This window comes from Hyperolius riggenbachi, chromosome 6 (assembly GCF_040937935.1).
Source record: "Hyperolius riggenbachi isolate aHypRig1 chromosome 6, aHypRig1.pri, whole genome shotgun sequence".
Taxonomy (NCBI): Eukaryota; Metazoa; Chordata; class Amphibia; order Anura; family Hyperoliidae; genus Hyperolius; species Hyperolius riggenbachi.
In genome coordinates, this window is record NC_090651.1 from 219959661 (window position 1) to 219984343 (window position 24683).

Here is a 24683-nt window from a genome sequence, read left to right on the forward strand (position 1 = left end):
AACATAGTGCCTGCTGCATTTTTCCTGCATATGCAATTGGGTTAAATTAATGGAAGCGCATGAAATCGGATAGCAAAAGCTGTGCTGTGCAATTTGTTTTATTATCTCCTATTTTTTTTTTAAATCCCACTTCTTTTTTCCCTGGCGGGAATCATAATTACGCCTGCTGATCGCATCCGTAATCACAGAGAAAAATGTGCCTGTAATATAGTGAACATTTGGATTTTCAAGGTGTAAAGGCCCTTAGGCTTTGTTTACATTATAAATTGCCAGCGCTATCGCAAGTGTTGAGTGATTTTATACTGTGATTTTTGAAGAGCTTTTCCCTGTGATTTGTGCTTAGAAAGCGCTTTACTAATCGCTTTTGCTCAGCAATCATTTTTTCCCTTCTTGACGTCAGTCACGAAGTGAACTTTTTAACCTAGAAAAGAATAAATACCATGTATGTATTCATAAAGGCGCTGCGGAAAGTGCTTTTTCAAGCGCTTTGCGATTTCCCTATACCTTCCATTGAGCCAAAGCGCTCTGAAAATGGTACATCTAGCGCGTTTGCGATTTCAATGAAATTGAAATGCTTACATGTGAACACTCTCATGGTGAATCATTACACAACTTAGCGCTTAAAAAAATCAGCAAACTCGGATAGTGTGAACAAGCCCTAAAGCAAGCTCTCCACATGTAATAATGGACGCTTTGGTTGCCCTTTCCTTCTGCCCCAAATGTTGCATCACACTTACAAACCGATGGTGAGATTGACTATGGTTGCAAAAAATTGGCACGTGTGAAAAGGCAGATATCAGCTCAGCTGTATTTCCTAAACAACTGGATGAGAAAAATGTCCTCTTGATCTTCTTGATAAAAAAAATTATTTTTTTCAATCAGCTGTAGATCATTAGCTACATGCATGAATGGATATTGTGTTTCTCTTTTCAATCCAGCTGTGAGTTGTGTTATCATTTTGCATTTGTTTTCTTTAATTCACTTTCCACATAAACAGTGGTGTAGATATGCATAATTAGATGGCCATAAAGCCCACATTAGTCTCACCTTTGTCTGGCCTGACTGAGGTTCTAGAAGCCAGACTGACAGCTCAGATACTCCTTTGATGTTTCAGCCACTAATGAGTTGATGAAATCTTCCTCTTTCAATGCTGCTGGTTGGGGAGTTGCTGTTTACTGGTTACTCCCCCTTGCTGTAATCCTCCTCCCCCTCTGGCTACTCCAACTTCAGAGCAAGTGTTGGCTAAAAAGGTGTATATCACAAGATGTGGATGGGGTCTTCTGCTGGTGCCTTACTAGTGATATGATAGAAGTGCACAATCTCTATATCTTGGTGCATTTTGTTTCGAATGGGACAGTTAAGCTGATGTTCTTTATTCTACCACATATGCTGCTGCACCATTTTGCTTTTTAACGTATGAGATGAAGGAAAGGTTACCTGAAGCAGAAATGGGTAGGCTTTCAGGATGGAAGAGTTGGGATCGTCTTTCAGCGATAGACGAGGTTTTGGTGATAATGGATGATTTAAAGGTACGTTTCTGCTATATTTGGTTTATGAATTACACATTTATGTTGTAACTGGCAAACGGGTACCTTATGGCCCATCCACATCCAATGTTGTGTTGCAGATAAACTGTACAGTACCTGTAAGGTGAACTAATGCCAGCTGTGGCACTGGCAGGTTTGCCTTTCAGTACATGTTCATGTCACTAAGAAAATAATAGTTCTCTTACAGGAAGATATTTCCTTGTCTCCCAGCTTTTTAATATAATAATAACAATGTCACTGTAAATAGATGGATTGGGTGATAATATTGTAATGTCACTGCATAGCTGTTATTTACTAGACTTGGCATTTATCAATGCACTATTTATAAAACAAGCTTGTAGATCTCTTTCTCAAATCTACTGCATTTATTAGTATTAGGGCGCGCTCACAAACTCAATCTGTTGCGATGTGCAGGCAGCTCATTGCAGTGGATTGCGTCACAACGCATGGTACCTCATCAGCATTCATTTGCAACGCAGGCGGTCATAACGTACATGTTGTTCAGTAGTGCTCAGCTCACACTGGAGCCAACGCACCAATGTTAATAGGACCATTGCAGCCCATTGCTGTGCAATTAGAACTTAGGCCCTGTTTACACTTAATCAGTTGGTATGCGTTAGTACGCGTTAGTGCGCGCCGGTACGCGTTTTTTCCATAGCAGTGCCTTGGGAAGAGGATTTCATTTAAAACGCGTTAAGTGTGAAAGGTGCCATAGGAAAACATGGGCATTACTTTTAAAATAATTTTTCTTTCCGTTTTAACTGAGAGCAACTGATTAAGTGTAAAAGGGTCCTTACAGTCAAGCTGGTTTTACAGCTTGATTAGATTGAGATGCTCGCACTGCATTGCACCGCCAAAACCAGCCTTCATATGACACTGCGCCACCGTGCAGCCACAGGGTCATATGCATAACGCCGCCCCCTGCTCAGTGATGTACTCCCTGCTGGGCACAGGGTACGTCACTGGGATTCCCGCCGGTCCACACATTGGCACTGCATCGCACTGCGCGCCTGTCATTTACACTTACTGTATCACCCATAGACTTGCATTGCTGCATAATCTGTGCAGTAGGCACGGCTCATGCGGCAATGCACTGCAGACTTTGCGTTGAGAATGAGGCGGTTTAGATATTTCTGTTGCACTGCGTTAAGTGTGCAAGTCTCCATAGACTTACATTGCCTTTACAGTGGGGAAGCCTAACCCGGCAACGCAGGCCACAAGTGTATAAGGGGCCTCAAACACACCCTTAGTTATATGTATTATACAATTCTTGTGTATGCTTCTTGAAAGTGTATCATATGAACTGCAATGTTACTGTTTGCATAACTGTTTAATGTATTTTTTCGATTGCCCTCATTTTGCATGCTAAGTTTTGAGCAAGTTTGATATAAATTGTATTTGTTTTTATAGTTTAGAGCACCAAAACCATTTTTCTAATATCACTAAAATGATGTCAGTACATTATTGTTCTAATTATTAGGGTACTGTTATTATGAAAGGAAAGTGACGTTTAGGGAAAATGTAAACCCTTTTCTGATAAACTGTTTTATGTAGGAAATATTTTTTTTTACCGGGTGCACTGAGTTGTTCATGGCAGCCAGTTTGTCTCATCTATCAGTGTAGCAAGGAACCCGGGTGGTTGCTATGAGAAATTTCAGCCTTTTTGCTGGAAGGGTTTTTTTCAATGGCTGTGTCACAACATGCCCCAGCATGCCTTTTCAGGAGCTCATATGGGTTTAATCACTGTCAGAAAACATTGCAGAAAAATGGTGCTGCGTATAATGGTAAATTATAGGCCCAATATTTATACAGATATCTGACTGACGGCCCGTTCACACTAGGGGCGTTTTCTGCCGTTTTTCAAGCGCAAGCGATTTTTAAAATCACCCACAAACGCTTGTGCAATGGTTTCCTATGAGAGAGTTCACAGCTAAGCGGTTTGTTTCCAATACGCTCAGCAAAGCGGTGCCTTACCATTTTTGAGGCTTTTTGCTATAATGGAAAGTATAGGAAAAACGCAAAACGCTCACAAAACCATTCTGAAAAAGCGCTTAGAAAAGCGCTTTTTAAAAAAACGCAGCGTGCATTGGAGTGCCGAGAGGGGGAAAAAGTGCACAAAAACGCTTGTGTTTGCGTTTTAGTTTTTAGGTGTGAATGGGGCCTGAGAGTGTGATGTCCAGTCTGGATCCCCATCATTAGAAGATTCCCATTCACTAACTTTCACGAACAGCAACAGTTTAGCTTAGTAGTAGGGTAAGGGGGAAACACAGGGACTGGGCAAGGCTTTCTAATCTGTATGATTCTCCTAATGGCCCATACTCACGGGCAGCAAATGTTGCCTGTCGCCAGCACATGTGAGCGTGTGGGCGACAGGCCGGCGACAGCTCCTCGCCAGGTCCCTCCGCGTACACACGCGGAAGAGGGACCAGTGGCATGACGGAAGCTGTCACCGACGTTCCTCCTCCCTCCGCCGGAAGCTCTTCATACCTCAATGGAGGTTGCTGTCGCTAGTCCGCGTACTCACGCAGACTAGCGACAGCTGCGGCGGAGTTGCGGCGGCGACTGTCGCCAGGCGATTGAACTTTTCAATCGCCTGGCGACATCAGCGACGGGCGACAGTTCGGGGTGCGCGCCCGTTGCGGGCGACAGTTCGGGGTGCGCGCGGCCCATACTCACGGGCGACCTTTCGCGGCAACACGTGCGCGCCGCGTGTTGAGGCGACAAAAGTCCCTCGTGAGTATGGGCCATAAAACTCCTATCTCCCGCACTTACCCTCCCTCTAAAAATGCTGGATTGGAGTGATTGCCACATCCTATTTGTAGTTTTCTGGACAGTTGACCCTAGTGTGTACTAGTTGTCCTTACACCTGTTGGGGCTGATTTGAGAACATAATGTTGGGTACACATGATGCAATTTTCTGACAGATTTACTGTTGATTGATTATTTACAACATGTCCAATCTGATTTTCTGATCGATTTTCCATAAAAGTGAATGGAAAATCGATTGGAAAATCCGATCGAACATGTTGGAAATGATCGATCTGACAGTAAATCTGTCAGCAAATTGCATTGTGTGTACCTAGCATAAGGGTTAGTAAAGATTGAGGTTTCCATGAGCAAACGTTTCAGTTGTTCTCTTGACCCTAGGACTGCTCTTACCTCAGATTGTAACAATGCATTGTGCTGTGCTCTGCCTGGATTCTCTGATGAATCAGCCCTGCTGAATAGTATTAATGGTGGCTTTATTATTAGGCAGGAAATATCACACCGTGCCAGTCAATGGGCTCAATGCAAATGGCACATGTGGCTTTGCAAACTGCTTGTTTGTGAGTTTATCTAGTTTATTTTTACTGGAGGTGCCATAAACTGTCTGGCTAGAGTTACATAATATTTACTTTAGCACACATGAGCTGAAAGGCCAGTGTGTACTTATCTGATGGCTGGGACTATGAGCCCCCTGGAATGTTATGAATGTTATGAGTTCCACGTTGTACACCAGTCGATTATAAGTTTAGTATGGCCAGTTGGTGGACTGTATACTCCTGCTACTCCTGTACCTGGACTGTAACAACGTCAATAGAGTAGATGGCTCTATATGGTGTTACTGCATTCCTCACATGTATATGAGATGGGAAACTGGCACATATGTAAGAGGAAACCGCCCAGACAAAACAAAAATTAGTGTGTGTGCGTGTGTGCGCTTGCTTTCATGTATTTACAGATAATTAAATTGCAATCACCTCCAGTAATACTAAAAAAGATTTCACAAAACACACTATACTGACACTACACACTATACTGAAAACAATTATAATTTAACTTTTTTAAACAGAATTCCCAACCCTGGGCCTGTTGTAAATTTGTAAAATTTAAAATTCATGAAACAACATAAATAAAAAGTACATTTCTCCCAGAGCAAAATGTGCTATAAATTATGTTTCTCCTATGTTGCAGTCACTTACAATGGAGGTAGTATTAACATTCTAGTAGTAACATTTTTACAATAGGTAGTAGAAATCTGACAGGTTTTGGACTAGCCCATCTCTTCATGAGGGATTCTCATAGTTTTCTTTATTTTCAAAAGCACTTACTGAATGGCAGTTGCTCATTCCAAGTAATTTATAGCTCATTTTACTCTGGAGGAAACATACTTCTTATTTTTATGTGTTTACATGCATTATACATTTTATAATTTTTCGTGATGGTGGTCCTTTACAGGAGAGAACGGTACATAACACAAGAACCTCCCCTTTTGGATAAACTTTAGCTCACTGATAAGTGTTACGTTGGACCCCTCTGCGAGTGTGCAATAAAAGTTTACTTTATTATAATTAGCATTTTTGGGAGGGGAGCAGGTTATATTGGGTAGGTTTGATGGTTGAATTGACAATATGATGTCTAGAGCTGCTAATATCTGTCTGAAATTCTTATTAAGGCAGGAGTCGCACTTGATCATCGTTTTGCCACATACAAAAAAAGCATGCAGAATCGCATGTAATGATGATCTGTGGTGCTGCTGCGTTTTCCAGAGGCATATGCATTAAAAAAAGATACAACCTGTACTACTTTCCCCGCACAATGCATGCATTTGTTTGTTTGTTGGTTTTTTTCCTTGAAATCAATGGCTACTGTGACAAAAAAAAAAAAAAGAAGTCAAGTTAAAACTGCAACAAATCCAAGGGTCCACACTCACACAGCTTGCAGGAACTCACAGGTTCATTATTCCATAACACACCCAACATGCCATCTGACTGTGTAATCCGACTATTGTTTCGGGGCCACTAGGGGAGGACAGTTTGTCCTGTGCCGTGATGAAGGGCATCCCTTGTGGCCCCGAAAGGATTGTCGGATAACATGGTCAGATGCTGTGTTGTGTGTGCGATGGAACAATAAACCTGTGAGTTCCTGTCTGAGTGAGGATCCTTCTTGGGAATATAAAACCCTCTGCAAAACGATTGCGGGAAATTGTCGGGGATTCCCACAGGTGCAAGTGTGATCCATCCCTAAAGCAGAATTAGGCCAGAAACCCACTGGGAGCGCTTTGTAAGCGTGAGTGATTTGAAAAAGCTCTTGGTAATGCAATGCTATGGGGGATTTTTATAAAATCACATCACTCAAGTGGGATCACACCCATAGCATTACATTAGCTAGAGCTTTTCAAATCACAAAGCGCTCAGAAAAGCTCTCCTAGTGGGTTTCTAGCCTTACTGTTTGGCATAATATGTAATTGGAAATCTCTCTTCCATCTCCTTATTGCTCATGTAGTCATCCTCCTACCTGCATTTGGCCCGGAGTACTATCACCTGTGTAAAAATCAAGGCAGTGAAGGATCACATTTCTTTTTTAATATTTTATTTTATATATCACATGTTGATGTGGGCCATAATCAATCCCTATTTGGCTGTCCTTTTCAGGCGGAAGGGGCAGCAGACAAGGCACTGAAAACAAAGAATACAAAAGTGGGCTTGCAAGGCAGATGCACAAAAACTGAAGCAAGACTAAACAATCTGGTCATTTGGAATAGAATAGAGATGCTGGTGGGCTGCTCTAGGCAACTGCTCCACTAGAGCTCCACTTTCCTATGCACTTTTTTTCATAAATCTTCCTGTGTCTGATGCCAACCATACTGTAGTTGGTGATAAATAATGGGACTGTCTCCACCTGGAAAAAAAAATCGGTAAAGCGATATACAATATTTCTATATATTCAGGGGCTACTTTCAAAGCTTTCCTTGAAGAAATAAACCTAGAGTTGTTCTTTAATTTTTCCTGGAAAACTGACAGGTGGAATCTGATTGGTTGCTATTGGCAACACTGTCCTCCATCTGTGAGTCTATGAACTGAGTCTCTACCCTCCATTCTGTTTCTGTGATCCTGGGAAGGGGTTAATCAGAGACCAAGTCACACTCATTAGCAGACAGTGAAAGGCTTCTTGGTATGAATGTGGAATAGATTGCAGAACAGCAGCTGTAAGGGCTCGTTTCCACTGTAGCGAATCCGCATGCGGGCACTGCATGCGGATTCGCATACTTAATGTTACTGTATGGGGTTGTTTCCACGTGTGCGGCGGCGGCGGCGTTTTTCTGTGCGGGGAAAATCTGCACGACAGGGTCGTGCAGATTCGCGTGCCTCAGGAATGCGGGCGAATCGCCGCTAATGTATTTAATAGTAAAAACGCATGCGTTTTTACATGCGTTTTTACCCGCGAATTCGCGGGCGATTTCGCACCTTTTCAATGTTATTTTGCCCTGGCAGTGTCATGGTTAATTTCGCATGGCACCCTGCCATGCGAAATCGCACGCGAAATCGCGGGTAAAAACGCATGCGGAAACGCATCCGCATGCGTTTTTACAAGCGTCGGAATGCGGCCGAAATCGCGTCGCAACAGTGGAAACGAGCCCTTACACACTCCTCCCCGCCCACAACATGCAAATACACCCCGCCAGCTTTACTTAAAGATACAGAGTCAATTTGGAAAAGGGAAAAAAGAGCAGGAATGCAATTGCCATGACATCACTAATACCCATCGGAGCTATGCAATCTGCTTTATTGACTATTGACTTTCTGTGGAGTATTGACACAGGATTTTCATGTATGTGTATCCAGGGCTCAGCTTAGCCGTGAAGGATTTAATATTAATTGGGCAGGAGTCAGACAGGGTAGATCCATTCTGTGCTGGGGAGCTGTCTGTACTGCATGCAACAGGATTTTCATGAAACATAATGCTGTTTATTCTATTATTGGGACGATTTCTTTCTCCGCAGAGGTGAGTTAGCTCCATGTACTCTCCTTTGTGTCCGTGCTTTGTCTGTCTTGTGTGTGATGTATTGCATTTAAAGGATCATTTCAGCCTATACTGATATTTTATTGATGGATATATATTCCTGGGTCAAATCATTTACAGGCTATTCATATCTCTGAGGTACTCTTATGCCACAACTTGATTCTCATGATTCCTTTAGCAGCAAGGTGAGTCTTCTTTCATCTGTTGCACTCTTTGTAAGATGAAATGGTCAGTGGTGGCATGAGACCTCTCCTGATGACCACTGGAGTTGGGTGGAGCTAGGGACCCAGGTGTAATCTTACTGCCAGAGAAGTTTATGGATATCGGAGTGGTAGTACTCTAGTCATGTAGTGCTAGTTCTGTTTCTTCTGGACACCGTGAGCCTGTTTTTCTATACTACCGTATTCCTATATTTATATAGCTTTTCTGTGGATGCTCACATTTGCTTCTAGTTTTAGAAAACGTACCAGTAGGTCAATTGGAATATGACTATACTGGCCTTGTTACTCATATCGGATTATAATCTCATTTGAAGATAGGATCAGATGTAAATAGTTTCATGTACATTAATCAGGTCAAAAACATGTTGTGATGCAAAACTTGAGTATGGTTGAACTGTAATTTTCATGCCATGGCTCAGTGATTGGACAAATGCAGGTCATATCGGATCAGGGCTTACCTGTCTGCAGAATGGAGACATAAATTATGTTTGGTTTATCCAACATTTAAGCGATAGTTCAGACTTCCTGCAAATGTACCTGTCTGAACTACTTAACATGGGTCAGATTTAGGCATTATGATTTTTACAGTGATGGATGTTGGTCAGTGGGCTGTTGTTGGGACACTGGTTTGCAGACACATGCAAGGCTCTCAGGCACATGCAGGGCTCTTATTTCTTTGTACTATACTTGCACTGTAGAATATGTGGAGTGGTGCTGATAATTCAGTTAATAATTAAAAGAATACAGCAATGAAACTGTTCATTTTTGGGTGCAGTGATCCCTCAAGATCCATGCTGGCAAATCTCCAAGGTGACCGCGATATCTGTTCCTGTCTTCTAAGACTCGTAGGATCTTAACGTGTGTTACCAGGGGGTACTTCTGATGGATCCAGGGGGTACTCGGGCTTGATGTACTAAGCCAAGAATAACAAATTTAGATTTTTATAAAATTATAAATCTTATTTAAACAACACCGGATTAGTATTTTAGCTAATTAAAAACAATAGTAAATGCTTGGAAATTGTTTAGAACCAATCATCATGTACTATGATTAAATATATATTTGTCAAGGGGTACTTGTGATAATGTTTACTATGCTACGGGTACTTGGTGAGTACAGAGTTTTAAAAGGGGTACATGCCAATCAAATGTTGAGAAACAAGAATGATGGATAAGTGCTGCCACATCCATCATCCTTTATTTGTGGTGCTACAAATGCCATGGTGTCCAGTGACAGCCTCCTTTCCTCCAGCCAAACTTCAGTCGGGTAATTTCCAGTAAGCAGGGAAATAAATGTGACCCCAGGCCAGGCTAGGTTGTAGGGGATCCTTCATGTCTGCCTTATGAAAGCTGCTGTTTACAAAATACCCCCTGATCTTGTTAACACTATTTGCAATACCCCTTGACACGTACAGTACATTTTATTGGCAAACATATACTGTATATGTCTAGTACTGTACCTGTATCTGTTGTGCACATGGCACAAGTTTACAACCTACAACCCTATACAGCATTGTCACAATCACTGCTCAGTTCGGTGTCACCTCAGTTATGCATAATGTAAATCCAACCATTAGCTATGAAGAGAAGGCAATTATTGCTTGTTCTCATTTTATTATTGTAGCTTTGATCTTTATTTTTTCTAAACATTTTAATTTGTATGAACTGACTTGTACCTGACCCACAGGACATTATAAGTGCCCATACTTCACTTGATATTCCATGGAGTGACTAACCAGTCGACTTTATTGGGCAATCAGAAACAGTGTGGTCGATCAGCTAGTGGCCCACACACTGTAAGTGAGATCCTGTGCAATTGTCCTTCACTAATCCAGCTGAACGATGTTGTGCCTCCGTGTTCTGAAACCACAGATCAATTCTGTACCAATTGAAATCAGTTAAAAAGAAACCGTGACCAAGAATTGAACTTCATCCCAATCAGTAGCTGAAACCCCCTTTCTCGTGAGAAATATATTCCTTTTCACACTCTGATCATCAGGGGGTGCTGTATGACTGATATTGTGGTAAAACCCCTCCCACAAGAAACTCTGAGAACCATGGTCGTGGCAGTTTGTAGTCTGTAAACCTTGTTGCATTGTGGGAAATGGCTGTTTACAGTTGTTTCCAACTGCTAAAAAAGCAAGCAGCCGCTACATCACCTACCAGCAGTAAAAATGTCACCATGTGATAAATGTCAGAATGTAAATTAGGAATTTCAAAGATTTTACAATGGGCAAACACTGACTAAATCATTTATACATTATTGTAAAAATGAAGCACTTTTTGTATCACATTATTTTCACTGGAGTTCCTCTTGCCAATTCAGGCAGATATTGGCCAATTTCCATCAATCAAGCAGAATGGAGCTTAGATGATTTTTCCCCAATCCAATAAATGACTAAACTGAATGGTCAACTGAACAGGGAAATCTATTAATGTATGGGCACCTTATCAGTCTTTCACTGTGCAGTCCTGCCAGCAGTATTTCACCATTGTTCCTTATAGAAAAGTGATATATAGCCATGTTTGCAAAGTTAAAAAATGTTTTTTATAATCAACATTCTAAGGTATTTAACACACATGTTATATATTTATAATCATATAATTTGCTATTTGCAGTACTTGGGTTACAGACAATGGTAATGGGGGTGACCAACAAAACAATAGAGCTAATGAGCAATAAGATGTACAATGCACTGTAGTAGTAGTCTCAATAATACAAGTTCATGTTATTTTGTGGGTAGAGTGCACAATCAAGTATGATACTCAAGGAGGGAGGGCCCTACCAAAAGCTTACAATCTAAAGGGAGGGGGCAGTGCCAGGATAGGAGGGTAGGGAAGCTACTGCTTGGATTGTATCATCCTCCTGTCCAGACTGAAACAGGAAAAAAATGGAGAATTTCTTTGTGGGAGGGGTTTCACCACAATATCACCCATACAGCGCCCCCTGGTGGTCTGTTTGTGAAAAGGAATAGATCTCTCTTGTAAAAGGGGGTATCAGCTACTGATTGAGATAAAGATCAATTCTTGGTCGGAGTTTCTCTTTAAGGATTAGGCACCCCTTGGGCTGGGGGCTGTTGAAAGTTATGCACCACGGGGGGGGGGTTAGGCACCATTGGGAGGGGATTAAAGAAAACCTATACTGAAAATTAAAAGTCAACATACACAAGTCATACTTACCTCCTGTGTGGTCTACTCCTCAATCTATTTTTCCTTTCCTGCGTCCTGTTTGTCCTCTGTGATCAATAGAATTCTCCGTCCTCCATTTTGAAAATAGCCATTACCCCATAACAGCTTCCTGGTCAGTACACTGTTAAACTGTAACATCGCCCACTTGAGCCATAGGGAAACATGGACACATCAGTTCTCCTCTCAGCTGTAACTGACAGCAACTGATATATAACTGGTAGCAACTGATATATTTCAGTTCTGACAAAATGTTGTCAGAACTGGAAGGGATCACTGTAAGAAAAAAATGGTGAGCTTCTGAGAGGAACTGATGGCAAGGTAACTATGTAATGTTAATTTGAAGTTACCTCATGTGTTTATTTTAAATAATTTCACTCAGTACAGGTTCTCTTTAAGGGTTAGGCAGCACTGGGGGGGGGGGGAGGGGTGGTAAGGGTTAGGCATCAGTAGAGGGAGGGCTCTGTGTGAGAGTAGGATCTGGTTAGGTCAAAGTAGATTATTGGTAAAGATAACCAATATTTTACTATCGGAATTGAGTAGTAGAATATCAGTAGTTGTACTGATATTCTACTGGTGGCGAGATCCAGAACCCTTTTTTGAAGGCGCCTTTATTACATGTATGCACCCACACTACAACGGAATGCACACAGACTGAATCTGACATGAGGCTGTAGCCTATAGCAGGGAGTGACTAGTTCCTGGGCTTCTGATTTATTCAACACCATCCATGCAAGATGTTTCTACACCAATAAAAACAAGCAATGCCCCTGAGCAGTTAGGCAGGAATTGGGAATCTTTTCTGTTTGGAGTAGTGCTTTTATTTAATTATACAGTTAATTATACATTTCTGTTGCCTAAAACAATGATTTACGTCCCATTTCCATCAGGGCCAAAAGGCTCCATTATCCCCTACAAAAAAATGCAGCCGAAGCGATAGCCTGTTGAAATCAATAGGCTGCTTCTGATTCACCTGTGAAGGAAAATCCGCCCAATCTGCCAAACTTTTTCAGATGTCGCACTGAAATCGCCACTGTGGCTCATAGGCGCATTAGGGGGATTCTAATACAAAATCGCCGGAGCTGCACAGATGCCGCTTCTGTCTTAGAGACGGTTGCTAAGCTCCAGTAGAAATGGGAGTGTTCACTTTGGGCCACAGATAGTTAGTAATATGCATGCAGATATGCAGATATTTGCCTCTTTGCTGAGTGGCATGTAAAAAGTGTCATGTTGACAGGTGCTGCTGAGAATTCCAGTAGCAGGTGACCAAACAAGATCCAACTGTGCACTACTGGAGCAGCAGCCTCAGGGGACTCCTGTGCACACAGTAGATTGCCACTCAGAGCTCTACTGATCAATCAATTTCAGAGGCAAAAGTCTACAGTGTGTGTGTGTATATATAGGTATCTTAATTGAATTTTTACTTGAGTTAATAAAATGATACTGCACATGTAATGATATGCAGTCCTTTTTTACATCATATTTTTACTTTGGACTGCAGCCATCTATATCCTTCCAACAGTCAAGGCACTAGTCCACTCTTTGCGGACATAACCATTTGACATTTTTATTCTTGCATCCCTGTATTCTTCTGCATGAATGCTTCATTTGTAAAGGCTTGACAATTGATAACGTAAGGGAAAATTGCAATGGCAAATGTCTGGTTACAGCCCATATGCTGCAACAACCAATTTTTCAGTACACCTGAGCTGTCATGTGTGATACACAAAACAAAGGAAATAGGGTCAGAAAAGTTTGCAGTGCATGAAGTTGTCCTAAACGGAATTTTAGATTTTTTTCTATCATAGATTTTACTTGAACAAATATGCATGACATGGTTATCACAGCTGTCTAATGGAGACAAGGAAGTGCTATATTTATATGCAGGTGTGTAAATATGATATAGATGGCATTAGTCACATCTGATAAGTCCTGAGTGCTGAGTTCACATAGGTTTATGCTTTCTTAGAGCCTCCCTATCTCCCTCTGCATGGACCCTTCAAGTCCCATCCATTAATGCTGACTATGATGCTGTATCCCAGCACTACTTGCATGTCTATATTTGTTATCTGCATATTATGTCTCATCTGAGTTCAGACAAGAAAAAAATAAATGAATGGACCTTGCAGATAACTCCTCAGTTTATGGGACCTTAGCCTTCAGTTATTTTTAAAATAGTAATGTAGTTTCCATGTATTAAACGTTCTCTGGAGTGTTCTGGTGGCTGCTCATGTATGTGAATAAATAGAGTAGGTGCCCTGTGCTCCTGATCTCCTTCAGTGGCAGGACAGGTGGCCGGGGTCAGATCAGACGTGTGTGTGTGTGTGTGTGTGTGTGTGTGTGTATGTGTGTGCGCGTGCGTGTGCGTGTGTGTGTGTGTGCGTGTGCGTGTGCGCGTGCGCGTGCGCGTGCGTGTGCGTGTGCGTGTGTGTGTGTGTGTGTGTGTGTGTGTGTGTCTCACCTGTGCTGACACATAGGTGATATGGTAGCTCCTAGTGGCTGAAAAAATGTTTTACCTCTCCCCCTTCACACACAAACTCTGCACTCATCCATGCACACACAGTGATCAGGTATTCACAATGTGCATATCCTCACATGTGACATACATTTCAGTGATTTAAAGTAATTTTAGAACCATACTTTTGGACCATGGTTTTTCATCCTTGCCTATCTTAACACTAGAAAGCACACACAATTTCACTTATATATATTTTTTATTTCAGTATCATAGTGTTGTATTTTATATTTAGTGGGAATATGGGAAATAGTGGTGTTTTTTTCTGTACGCACCAGTAAGGGCCCATTCACACTTAGAACCGCAGAACGCCGGCGATTACCGCCGGCGTTTTGCGGGAGTGATTTTCCTGCGATTATCCCGGAAAAATCACTGGACACTGCAGCGGTTTTGGAGCGATCGCGATTAGCGTGCTTTGCACGCTAATCCCGATCACAAATCGCGGAACGCTCGTCGCCGGCAAACCGCTGCATGCAGCGCGGTTGCGGTTATCGCTAACCGCGGCAGTGAGAACACTGCCATTCGCTACATTGTGTAGCGGTTCTTGCAGAACCGCTAGCGGTTTGCCGTGAGCGGGAATCGTGCGATTCCCGCTCAAGTGTGAATGGGCCCTAAAGTTTAGGATATTTTAGTAAAAACAAAAAAAGCTAATTTCATAAATGCTGATCATTAACATACTAATCTGACATTACAGTATTTTAATTTACAAGTTCTCTGCTCCAAGAAAAAAGTATATTTTAAGGAGTCATTAATGAACTTTAAGTTTGTAATGTGTGTTTTCTTGGTCCATGTGAAATGGATAAAATTGGCTTGGTCACCAGAGGTGCAGCCGTTTGGTATTGAGAGCTTGGCAGTGAAAGGATTAAAAAGGAAGACACAACAGTCCCATACAAAAGCCACAGGAGCAAGTAATTGTGTAGGATTCAGTGCACTTGTAATAACTCTGAATGAGGAGGTGAGAGAAAGCCAGCAGCAGGCAGTGGAAGAAGGTGGGGCTGGCCATATTCACCTGCCTTTATACTATGAGCCATCTGTAGGCACGTGCCTATGGTGTCTGTTGGTGAATCTAGCCCTGATCATGGTAGCATTAATTCTGGATTAAATGTGTTTTCATTCTGATCAAAATCGAAAGAACATTGTGGTGTATCAATTGCTTTTTTCTGATCTGCATTTTTATGGGAGAATATAGGACCTGTATCGCTGAATGTGTGACTACCATTACAAACTGGCAAGTACTATTTTAGTAGGAGATATCGCTTACATGAGCTCCATATCGCTTACATGAGCGGTTTACTTTAACATATAATGGTACAGTTCCTGTACGTTATAACGAGCACTACAATCCGCCATCTGAAGCTTGAGCAAGTGAGCTTGAGATAGTTATTGCCATTTAGAGCACTGTTTTAAAGGACATCTATTTATGTTTGGACAATAGTGTGGCCCAGCCATTGTCCCACACTCGGACTGCAATTACCCAAATCTGTAGATACCAGGAAGGACCTGCAGTGTTTATAAATCCTTCAGAATAGAAGATCTGGGGATTAGCCAGCTAAGAGACCTGCAAGTGGGGGGGATTGTCAGCTCCATCTTTTTGTCAGAAGAATACTAAATCCTGTTTCCATCAGTATCTGAAAACACAGTATTTGTATCTATACTGTTACAACAACCTCAATTCTTCTAAAACCTTTGTGTCACAAGTGAATGCGACACAGACAGATACATACAGACAAAATTCTGACGGTTGGCTGGATTTACATTCTAATTTTATACAGAGGAGACGCTATTTTGTTACATGATGCATAATATTATTATTTTTTTCTTCCCCAAAATGCTATGTGGACTGTAGTGTAGTTTTATGTACAACAGACAGCTGGTATGGGGGCAGCACCTGGCCCTCTCAGTAACGCGAGAAAAAAAATTACGCACGCACGCACTTACGCGCGCACACACACACACACACACACACACACACACACACACACACACACACACACACACACACACACACACACACACACACACACACACACACACACACACACACACACACACACACACACACACACACACACACACACACACACACACACACACACACACACACACACACACACACACACACACACACACACACACTCACACACTCCCTCTGTAGGAAGCAGTAGGGATAATGATTGTTTTGATAAATTAAGTTCATATTTGGTTTGTGTGGCAGCACTTCAAGACCATAGTATTTTGTTGCTACCTACTCACTGTACCATAACACATTTTCAATGCTAACCACCTAAGACAACACTGTCTTGTCTAAATATTACACAAATAACACGGAACAGCAAAATGATGCATACAGAGAGCAACCTCGTGTCTGCGTTCTCTGTTATCATGTAATAACCTGTTCTGTGCGTGCTGTTATCATGCTGTAACCTGTTCTGTGCGTGCTGTTATCATGCTGTAACCTGGTCTGTGTGTGCTGTTATCACGCTTAGGGCTCTTTCCCACTAATACGTTGCGTTAGATGCGACGTTAAGGTTGCATAATGTGCCCCTAACGCAACGCATGTGAGCTTTGAAGTTGGACGTTATATAGAGCCGCGTTATGTGGCTCTTGATGCGTTTGTGATGCGTACTTTTTGACGCATACTATCGGACAAAAACAGCGCATGCGGCAAAAGACTGGAGACCATGTGATCGGAACACTCCACATCACGTGGTCCCGCCAGTGACGTCCGCACAGTGCAGTGAATATTAATTAGCCACGTGGCTACTCACAATACACATCACTGAGCATGTGCAAACAGTCTAACGTGGCTAAAGCCGCATATAACGCACAGCATGCTGCACTTTCTTTGAACGTGCAGCGTTACACTGTAACGCAACGTGGGCACTGTGAACAGCCCATTGATATTTCATTACTGTGAGTTGGGCTGCGTTACAGGCTGCTCTAACGTGCGCCTGTAACGTCCTACTGTGAAAGCAGCCTATAACCTGGTCTGTGCGCGCTGTTATCATGCTATAACCTGGTCTGTGTGCGCTGTTATCATGCTATAACCTGGTCTGTGCGCGCTGTTATCGTGCTATAACCTGGTCTGTGCAAGCTGCTATCGTGCTATAACCTGGCCTGTGCGCGCTGTTATCATGCTATAACCTGGTCTGTGCAAGCTATTATCATGCTATAACCTGGTCTGTGCGCGCTGTTATCATGCTATAACCTGGTCTGTGCGAGCTGTTATCGTGCTATAACCTGGTCTGTGCAAGCTGCTATCGTGCTATAACCTGGCCTGTGCGAGCTGTTATCGTGCTATAACCTGGTCTGTGCAAGCTGTTATCATGCTATAACCTGGTCTGTGCGCGCTGTTATCATGCTATAACCTGGTCTGTGCGCGCTGTTATCATGCTATAACCTGGTCTGTGCGCGCTGTTATCATGCTATAACCTGGTCTGTGCGCGCTGTTATCATGCTATAACCTGGTCTGTGCGCGCTGTTATCATGCTATAACCTGGTCTGTGCGCGCTGTTATCGTGCTATAACCTGGTCTGCGCACGCTGTTATCATGCTATAACCTGATCTGCGTGCGCTGTTATCATGCTATAACCTGGTCTGTGCGCGCTGTTATCATGCTATATAACCTGGTCTGTGCGCGCTGTTATCATGCTATAACCTGGTCTGTGCGCGCTGTTATCGTGCTATAGCCTGGTCTGTGCAAGCTGCTATCATGCTATAACCTGGTCTATGCGCGCTGTTATCATGCTATAACCTGGTCTGCGCACGCTGTTATCATGCTATAACCTGGTCTGTGCGCGCTGTTATGCTATAACCTGGTCTGTGCGTGCTGTTATCATGCTATAACCTGGTCTGTGCGCGCTGTTATCATGCTATAACCTGGTCTGTGCGCGCTGTTATCATGCTATAACCTGGTCTGTGCGCGCTGTTATCATGCTGTAACCTGGTCTGTGCGCGATGTTATCATGCTATAACCTGGTCTGCGCACGCTGTTATCATGCTATAACCTGGTCTGCGCACGCTGTTATCATGCTATAACCTGGTCTGCGCACGCTGTTATCATGCTATAACCTGGTCTATGCGCGCTGTTATCATGCTATAACCTGGTCTATGCGCGCTGTTATCATGCTATAACCTGGTCTGTGCGCGCTGTTATCATGCTATAACCTGGTCTGTGCGCGCTGTTATCATGCTATAACCTGGTCTGTGCGCGATGTTATCATGCTATAACCTGGTCTGCGCACGCTGTTATCATGCTATAACCTGGTCTGCGCACGCTGTTATCATGCTATAACCTGGTCTGTGCGCGCTGTTATCATGCTATAACCTGGTCTGTGCGCGCTGTTCTTGTGCTATAACCTGGTCTGCATTCTATTTCAGGCTCCTGGCAGAAGAAGGAAGAATATGACGGAGTTCCTGGGAGATGCCACTATTCCAGGGCAAGATTCTCTGCAGAACTTAAGTGGCTCTCTGCCCAACAATGGTAGTGACACCTGGAAGAATCGAGCTGCCAGCCGCTTCAGCGGATTCTTTGGATCCGGGACCACAGGACCATTTGGGAAGGTGAGAAGAAGCTCAACAAAGCAAAACTAAAGATATGAACAAGTACTATATACTAAAAATCCACAGATTGTGAATCGGTTTCATAGTGAAATCAATTCAAAATCTGTTTGCAGTGTAGGCAGCCAATAGATCCCTCTTTGATCAGATTCGATCACATAGGGATCTATCTGCTGGTCGATCTGGTGGCAATCGACCAGTGTATGGCAGCCTTTTAGGATTACTGTAGCAGGTTAGGGGAAAAGAGTTGAACTTACCTGGGGCTTCTAATGGTCCCTCACAGACGTGCTGTGCCTGCGCAGCCACTCATCGATGCTCTGGCCCCGCTTTCGGTTCACTTCTGGAATTTCTGACTTTAAAGTCGGAAAACTACTGCGCCTTCACGGCCGTGTCCTCGCTCCTGCTGATGTCACCAGGAGTGCATTGCGCAGGGCCAGTACGGTCTGAGCCTGTGCAGTACGCTCCTGGTGTTGTCAGCGGGAGTGAGAACACAGCCGCGCAGGCGCAGTGGTTTTCCGACTTTAAAGTCAGAAATTCCAGAAGTGAACTGGAGGCGGGGACCGGAGCATCTGTTAGTGGCTGCGCGGGCACAGCACGTCTGTGGGTGACCATTAGAAGCCCCAGGTAAGTTCAACTTTTTTTTCCCTTACCCCCCCAAGCCTACTTTTGGTGTATTTGATCACAATTGGATGGGGGATTTTTCCTTTCCTCCACTAAAGCATTGTATGACTATTGGTTTATGCTTTTTTGGTCACTGTGTGCATTGTGTAAATTCCCAGCAGGAGTAAATCCACAATCTCAGATTATGTATTTGCATTCAAATACGTACTGTATATATTGTTGGGTGGTGCAGTTCCTTACATGGGCCAATTATCCTCTCCCCTTTCATTAAAATCACCAGTGGCGTAGCAATAGGGGTTGCAGAGGTAGCGACCGCATCGGGGCCCTTGGGTCAGAGGGGCCCGAGGGGCCCTCTCTCAAGCACAATATTAGCTCTCTATTGGCCCTCTGTTGGTAATCACTTCTATAGATGTTTTAAATGGTAGTAATCATTAACAAACTATTTCCCATCCCCTACTTGCACCTCTGACACTGTTGTTGTCCTTTGCAGAATTTGGTGAGCCGTATCAATTGTTATGTATATAGTGCTTGGGGGGGCCCCATATAAAACTTGCAGCGGGGCCCATAGCTCCTTAGCTACGCCACTGAAAATCACAGAAGAAAACCTTTTGTGCTGTAACACATACTGGGTCATATTTAGTAACACTTTTGGAATGTATTATGTATACAACCAGATCAGTATATTATAGAAGGTCATGCAAGTATGTCACCATCCACACATTTGTAGCTCAATTATTTTTTAACAACTTATTGTACTTCTAGTACATTATCATTAAACTGTTCCATCCTCCAGCACCCAACATAGCTGCTCAACTGGTTTACCTAAGTACTGTTTAGATTTGTTGGTCACTTGCTATTCAGATTACACAGGTAATTTTTAAGATCTTTGTTTTATACATAGATACGCTACCTGCATTTAACTACGTGACTACAGTTTAGTGTTACCATGAGAAATACTACAGCTCTGTAATACACAGCATAGTGTCCATTATTGTAGCAATAAAACATTCTAATTTATAGGACCACACACTATCTCTTGTCTTTGCCTCCCAGACACTGTTAGCACAACACAGAATTTTACATTGCTCTGAGGCTAGTTTTCACTCTCTTTCTGTGGCTGGATGTAACTTGTGCAGCCAGCCATTACTAAGACAGTCTTTAAGCAAGGGCAGGTTAATAAGGGCAGCCAGCACCTGCTGCTAATGGGCTGAAATGGAGGCATTTGTCTCACTGGGACGAGTGTCCAGGCACGTTTTGACAAGGTGAAGTTTCATGTGAAACCAGTCAGAGGTCAGGTAACAGAGGAGACCTGTCACAGAGCCCAATGAGAGTCAGCCATTAAATGAAATACTGCTATGTTTTCTTTTGCTCTTTGGCTTCAATACCCTAAGACACATTTGGTAAAAAAATAGTGTCAGTAAAATACCACATTCTGTGTTTTAGACTTTTTCCCCCCAAAATTCACTAAGATTTTACACATGGGGCAATAGTTTGGAAATGAACCGAAAAACTGCATGACAATTCACTAAGATTTTTACCTCAAGCAGTATTTAATTTGGTATGCTAAGGAACTTTGCTGTATTTCGTTCATAAGTTGATGGATTATTGCAGTGTAGGGAAGTCCTGGGACATCCAAGGAGCCCGTTGAAAAGGGAGCAGGAAATAGCCCATGGGAGAATATTGGTAGAAATTGATATTCTACTACTTCATTCATTGGTAATATTTACCGATATTTTACTATGACATAACCTAGTGATCTGCAAACTTGGCTCTCCAGCTGTTAAGGAACTACAAGTCCCACAATGCATTTGCCTTTATGAATCATGACTGTGGCTGTCTGACTCCTGCAATGCATTGTGGGACTTGTTCCTTAACAGCTGGAGAGCCAAGTTTGCAGATCATCTAACCTAACCCTACTCTAAAGGTGGCCATACACTGGTCGATTTGCCATCAGATTCGACCAACAGATAGATCCCTCTCTGATCGAATCTGATCAGAGAGGGATCGTATGGCCACCTTTACTGCAAACAGATTGTGAATCGATTTCAGCCTGAAACCGATCACAATCTGTGGAGCTGCCGCTGCTGCCGCCCCCCCCTCCTCCCTGCATACATTACCTGTTCCGGCCGGCGCGAGTCCCCTGGTACCCGCTGTCCTCTTCTCCGCTCCGGGCTCCAGACCATTCCTGCAGCTACTAAACTTCCTGTCCAGGGGAAGTTTAAACAATAGAGGGCGCTTTACTGTTTAAACTTCCTGCCGGGACAGGAAGTTCTGTGTAGCAGCAGCCGGTCCGGAACCCAGCGCGGAAAGAAGACAGCGGTGACAGTGGGGACTCGCGCCAGCCGGAACAGGTAATGTATACCCGCTGTACACCAGCGGCTCTGGATGTAAGCCTGGTTTCAGGGGCCTAAAGAGATAATTTGCATATTCAGCAGTGTGCATTGTGGGTAACACTTAAATCTGAATTATCGCAAGTACCTTCTGTCTTAAGAAGGCAAACCACACTATGACGGTGGTTTGTTAGCTTCTTCTTACATAGCCATGGCCATTTAACATCTGATATCACTGTAGCAGTCACCAAACCACTTGTAATATAGTAGGTGCAAGAGCTGTACAGGTATCAAGTGCCTGGATATTTGGTGTCAGTGGCTATTCTATTTTGCTTGGAGGAAAAGCTTTTATCCCCATCATGGAAGATTTTGTAGTAGTTTATACCTGATCACCTGTGACATGCTGAAGATTGCTGAGACATATGTTCTGATGTTTTGTGTTGGTACACATGTGCCCGACTGTTAGAAGAACAGAAACCCAGTGTTGATATTGCCAATACTTAGAGGAAGATCTCCTAAAATTAATGACAAAACTCTCACTTAGCTTCCACTGCAGGATACAAGACATTATCATCCCCAGGCTAGGGCATGCTAGAACAAAGATTTACAAGTATTATGGATGTAAGACTTTTTTCTGATCTTTACTTCTAAGATTTTGGATCTGTTCTTTGTTAGCAGTAGGATATCAGTCTGGCCCCCTCTCTTTAGGATCATGTCAGGCTGTCAGTAAGGCCGAGGGCTCAGGATGGCTCCAATTGTCTTAGGCTCATTCAGTAGATCGACCCTCGCCCACTTGTACCAGCTGTTCCTTTCAGTTCGTCCATCTTTCAGGCTTTGCCAAGAGTCCAAGCACGAGTCACAATAACGGACGAACAAAGAAGAGAAACTTTCTGGCTGCTGAGTGCTGCCCCCCGCCCCCCTAATCTTATTAGCATTTTTCTACTCTAATTTGCATATATTAGTAGCAATCTGCAGAGGCAGATATATGTAGCACTGGCTCACAGCCCCCATATAGAAGACAAAGTCAGTTTTTGCTGGCTGATCACACCGCTCTGCCCCTGTGTCTCTCTGAATGGGGTTTTAAGGTCTGTTCATTATTGCAGGCCAGTCTCCGAATATTACTGGTGCATCACTTTCGCACTCCTTACTGAATATCTGCCTGTTATGTTTTGTTTCTGTGTGCTAAATGTGTTTTTGGACCTTTTTGTAGGAGATCGATAAGATGGAACAACTGGAGAGCAAACTGCATTCATATAGCATGTTTGGCCTCCCTAAACTTCCCCAGCAGCTGTGCTTTGATCAGGATTCATGGGAAGAAGAAGAAGAGGATGATACAAATCTAAACCTAGAGGACAGCTGGCAGCAAATCATTGATGTGCCTGAGGTAAGCATAGGCAATCCAGATATAAGGGCAGTATTTTGATATTTCTCTGCTACTTGGTCAAAGGATAACTTCAGGCAGAAACAAAAAACCCTATGTGGTTAGATTAATATATTCTTACCTCCTCATTGGAAGCCTCAGTGCCTGCAGGGTATTGCTTTACTTCTATCCTACAAAGCTGAAGGCAATTGGCCCTTTGGTATAGATAACACTGCAGTCTCAAAAAGTGTGGTAAAGCAGGCTGCACGGTAGCCTGATGGTTAACACTCTTGCCTCACACCTCTAGAGTCCAACCAGGACACTATCTGCATGGAGTGTGTATGTTCTTGCTGTGTTTGGGAGGGTTTCCTTACTGAGTACACTCTTAGTGGCTGCTATTCTCCTTGGCTGCCTAGGTGCTTTTAAAGGGAATGTCCAAGCAAAATAAAAAAATGAGTTTCACTTACCTGGGGCTTCTACCAGCCCTATGCAGCCATCCTGTGCCCTCGTAGTCACTCATGGATCCTCTGGTCCCCCACTGGCAGCTTTCCGACCTCGGAGGTCGGCGGGACGCATTGCGTACATTTTTACGCATTCCCGCTAGTGCAGGAACATTAACACATACATTTTTACGCATTACTGGTTCAATGCGTAAAAATTTACGCATTGAACCAGTAACGCGTAAAAATGTATGTGTTAATGTTCCTGCACTAGCGGGAATGCGTAAAAATGTACGCAATGCGTCCCGCCGACCTCCGAGGTTGGAAAGCTGCCAGCGGGGGACTGGAGCAGCAGTGAGTGACTACGAGGGCACAGGATGGCTGCATGGGGCTGGTAGAAGCCCCAGGTAAGTGAAACTCATTTTTTTATTTTGCTTGGACATTCCCAAAAGGAGAAAAACACTTATTTATTCATCCATACCAACGGGCACCTAACCAAGTGGATTTAATCACAGCTGCCACCAGAATAGTGCCGCTCTATGCAGTACAAAGCTGGGTAGCCGTTGATTGTGTTGTGTTGCCCCTCTATGCCCATCCCTGTGCTCATCCTTTCTTGTTTAAATAAAGAACAGGCTTTCCTGGTGGACTAATAAGATGACTGAACATCAGTTGAGAGGGTTTTTATTTGTAATATTTTTTGTATCTTCATACATTTATATTACATTTTTTCTAAAATATTTATTTTTAGTCAAATATTGATCGTCCATGCCCTAGTTTTTAAATGTACAGTATTCACTGTTTTGTCAGATCTAATCTATTGAAACTGTCACTATGCTCCTGAGACCCATATGGGCTCAAGCAGGTCAGATGCTTATAAGGAATGAAAAAAGTGAAACTGCTCAGTTTTAGTACAATGTGTCTGGAGGGTTCCCTTGCGCCTTAATGGTGTTGTATAATGTGAGGCACAGAGCTGGCCATACACTATAGTCTTCACAGTACAATTTTGTACAATCTTACCACTTCCATGTAGTATGATAGCCTATGTACAAATATAGATATATTCTCCATCTGTTGCACCTTATACTAAATATTTGCTGGTAGTTTTAACATTGTACAGGACT

General features: G+C 43.0%; 1 protein-coding gene across 9 annotated transcripts in view; it reads left to right on the forward strand.

The window, feature by feature from the left end:
* PLEKHG5 (pleckstrin homology and RhoGEF domain containing G5) overlaps positions 1–24683 on the forward strand; it is a 533554-nt gene that overhangs the window by 482844 nt on the left and 26027 nt on the right. For all 9 annotated transcript variants that reach the window (XM_068240431.1, XM_068240432.1, XM_068240434.1 and 6 more), the window contains 2 exons: positions 18632–18814; positions 22973–23146. In XM_068240431.1, coding sequence (XP_068096532.1) covers positions 18632–18814; positions 22973–23146 — 357 coding nt within the window. The remainder of the gene's footprint in view (positions 1–18631; positions 18815–22972; positions 23147–24683) is intronic.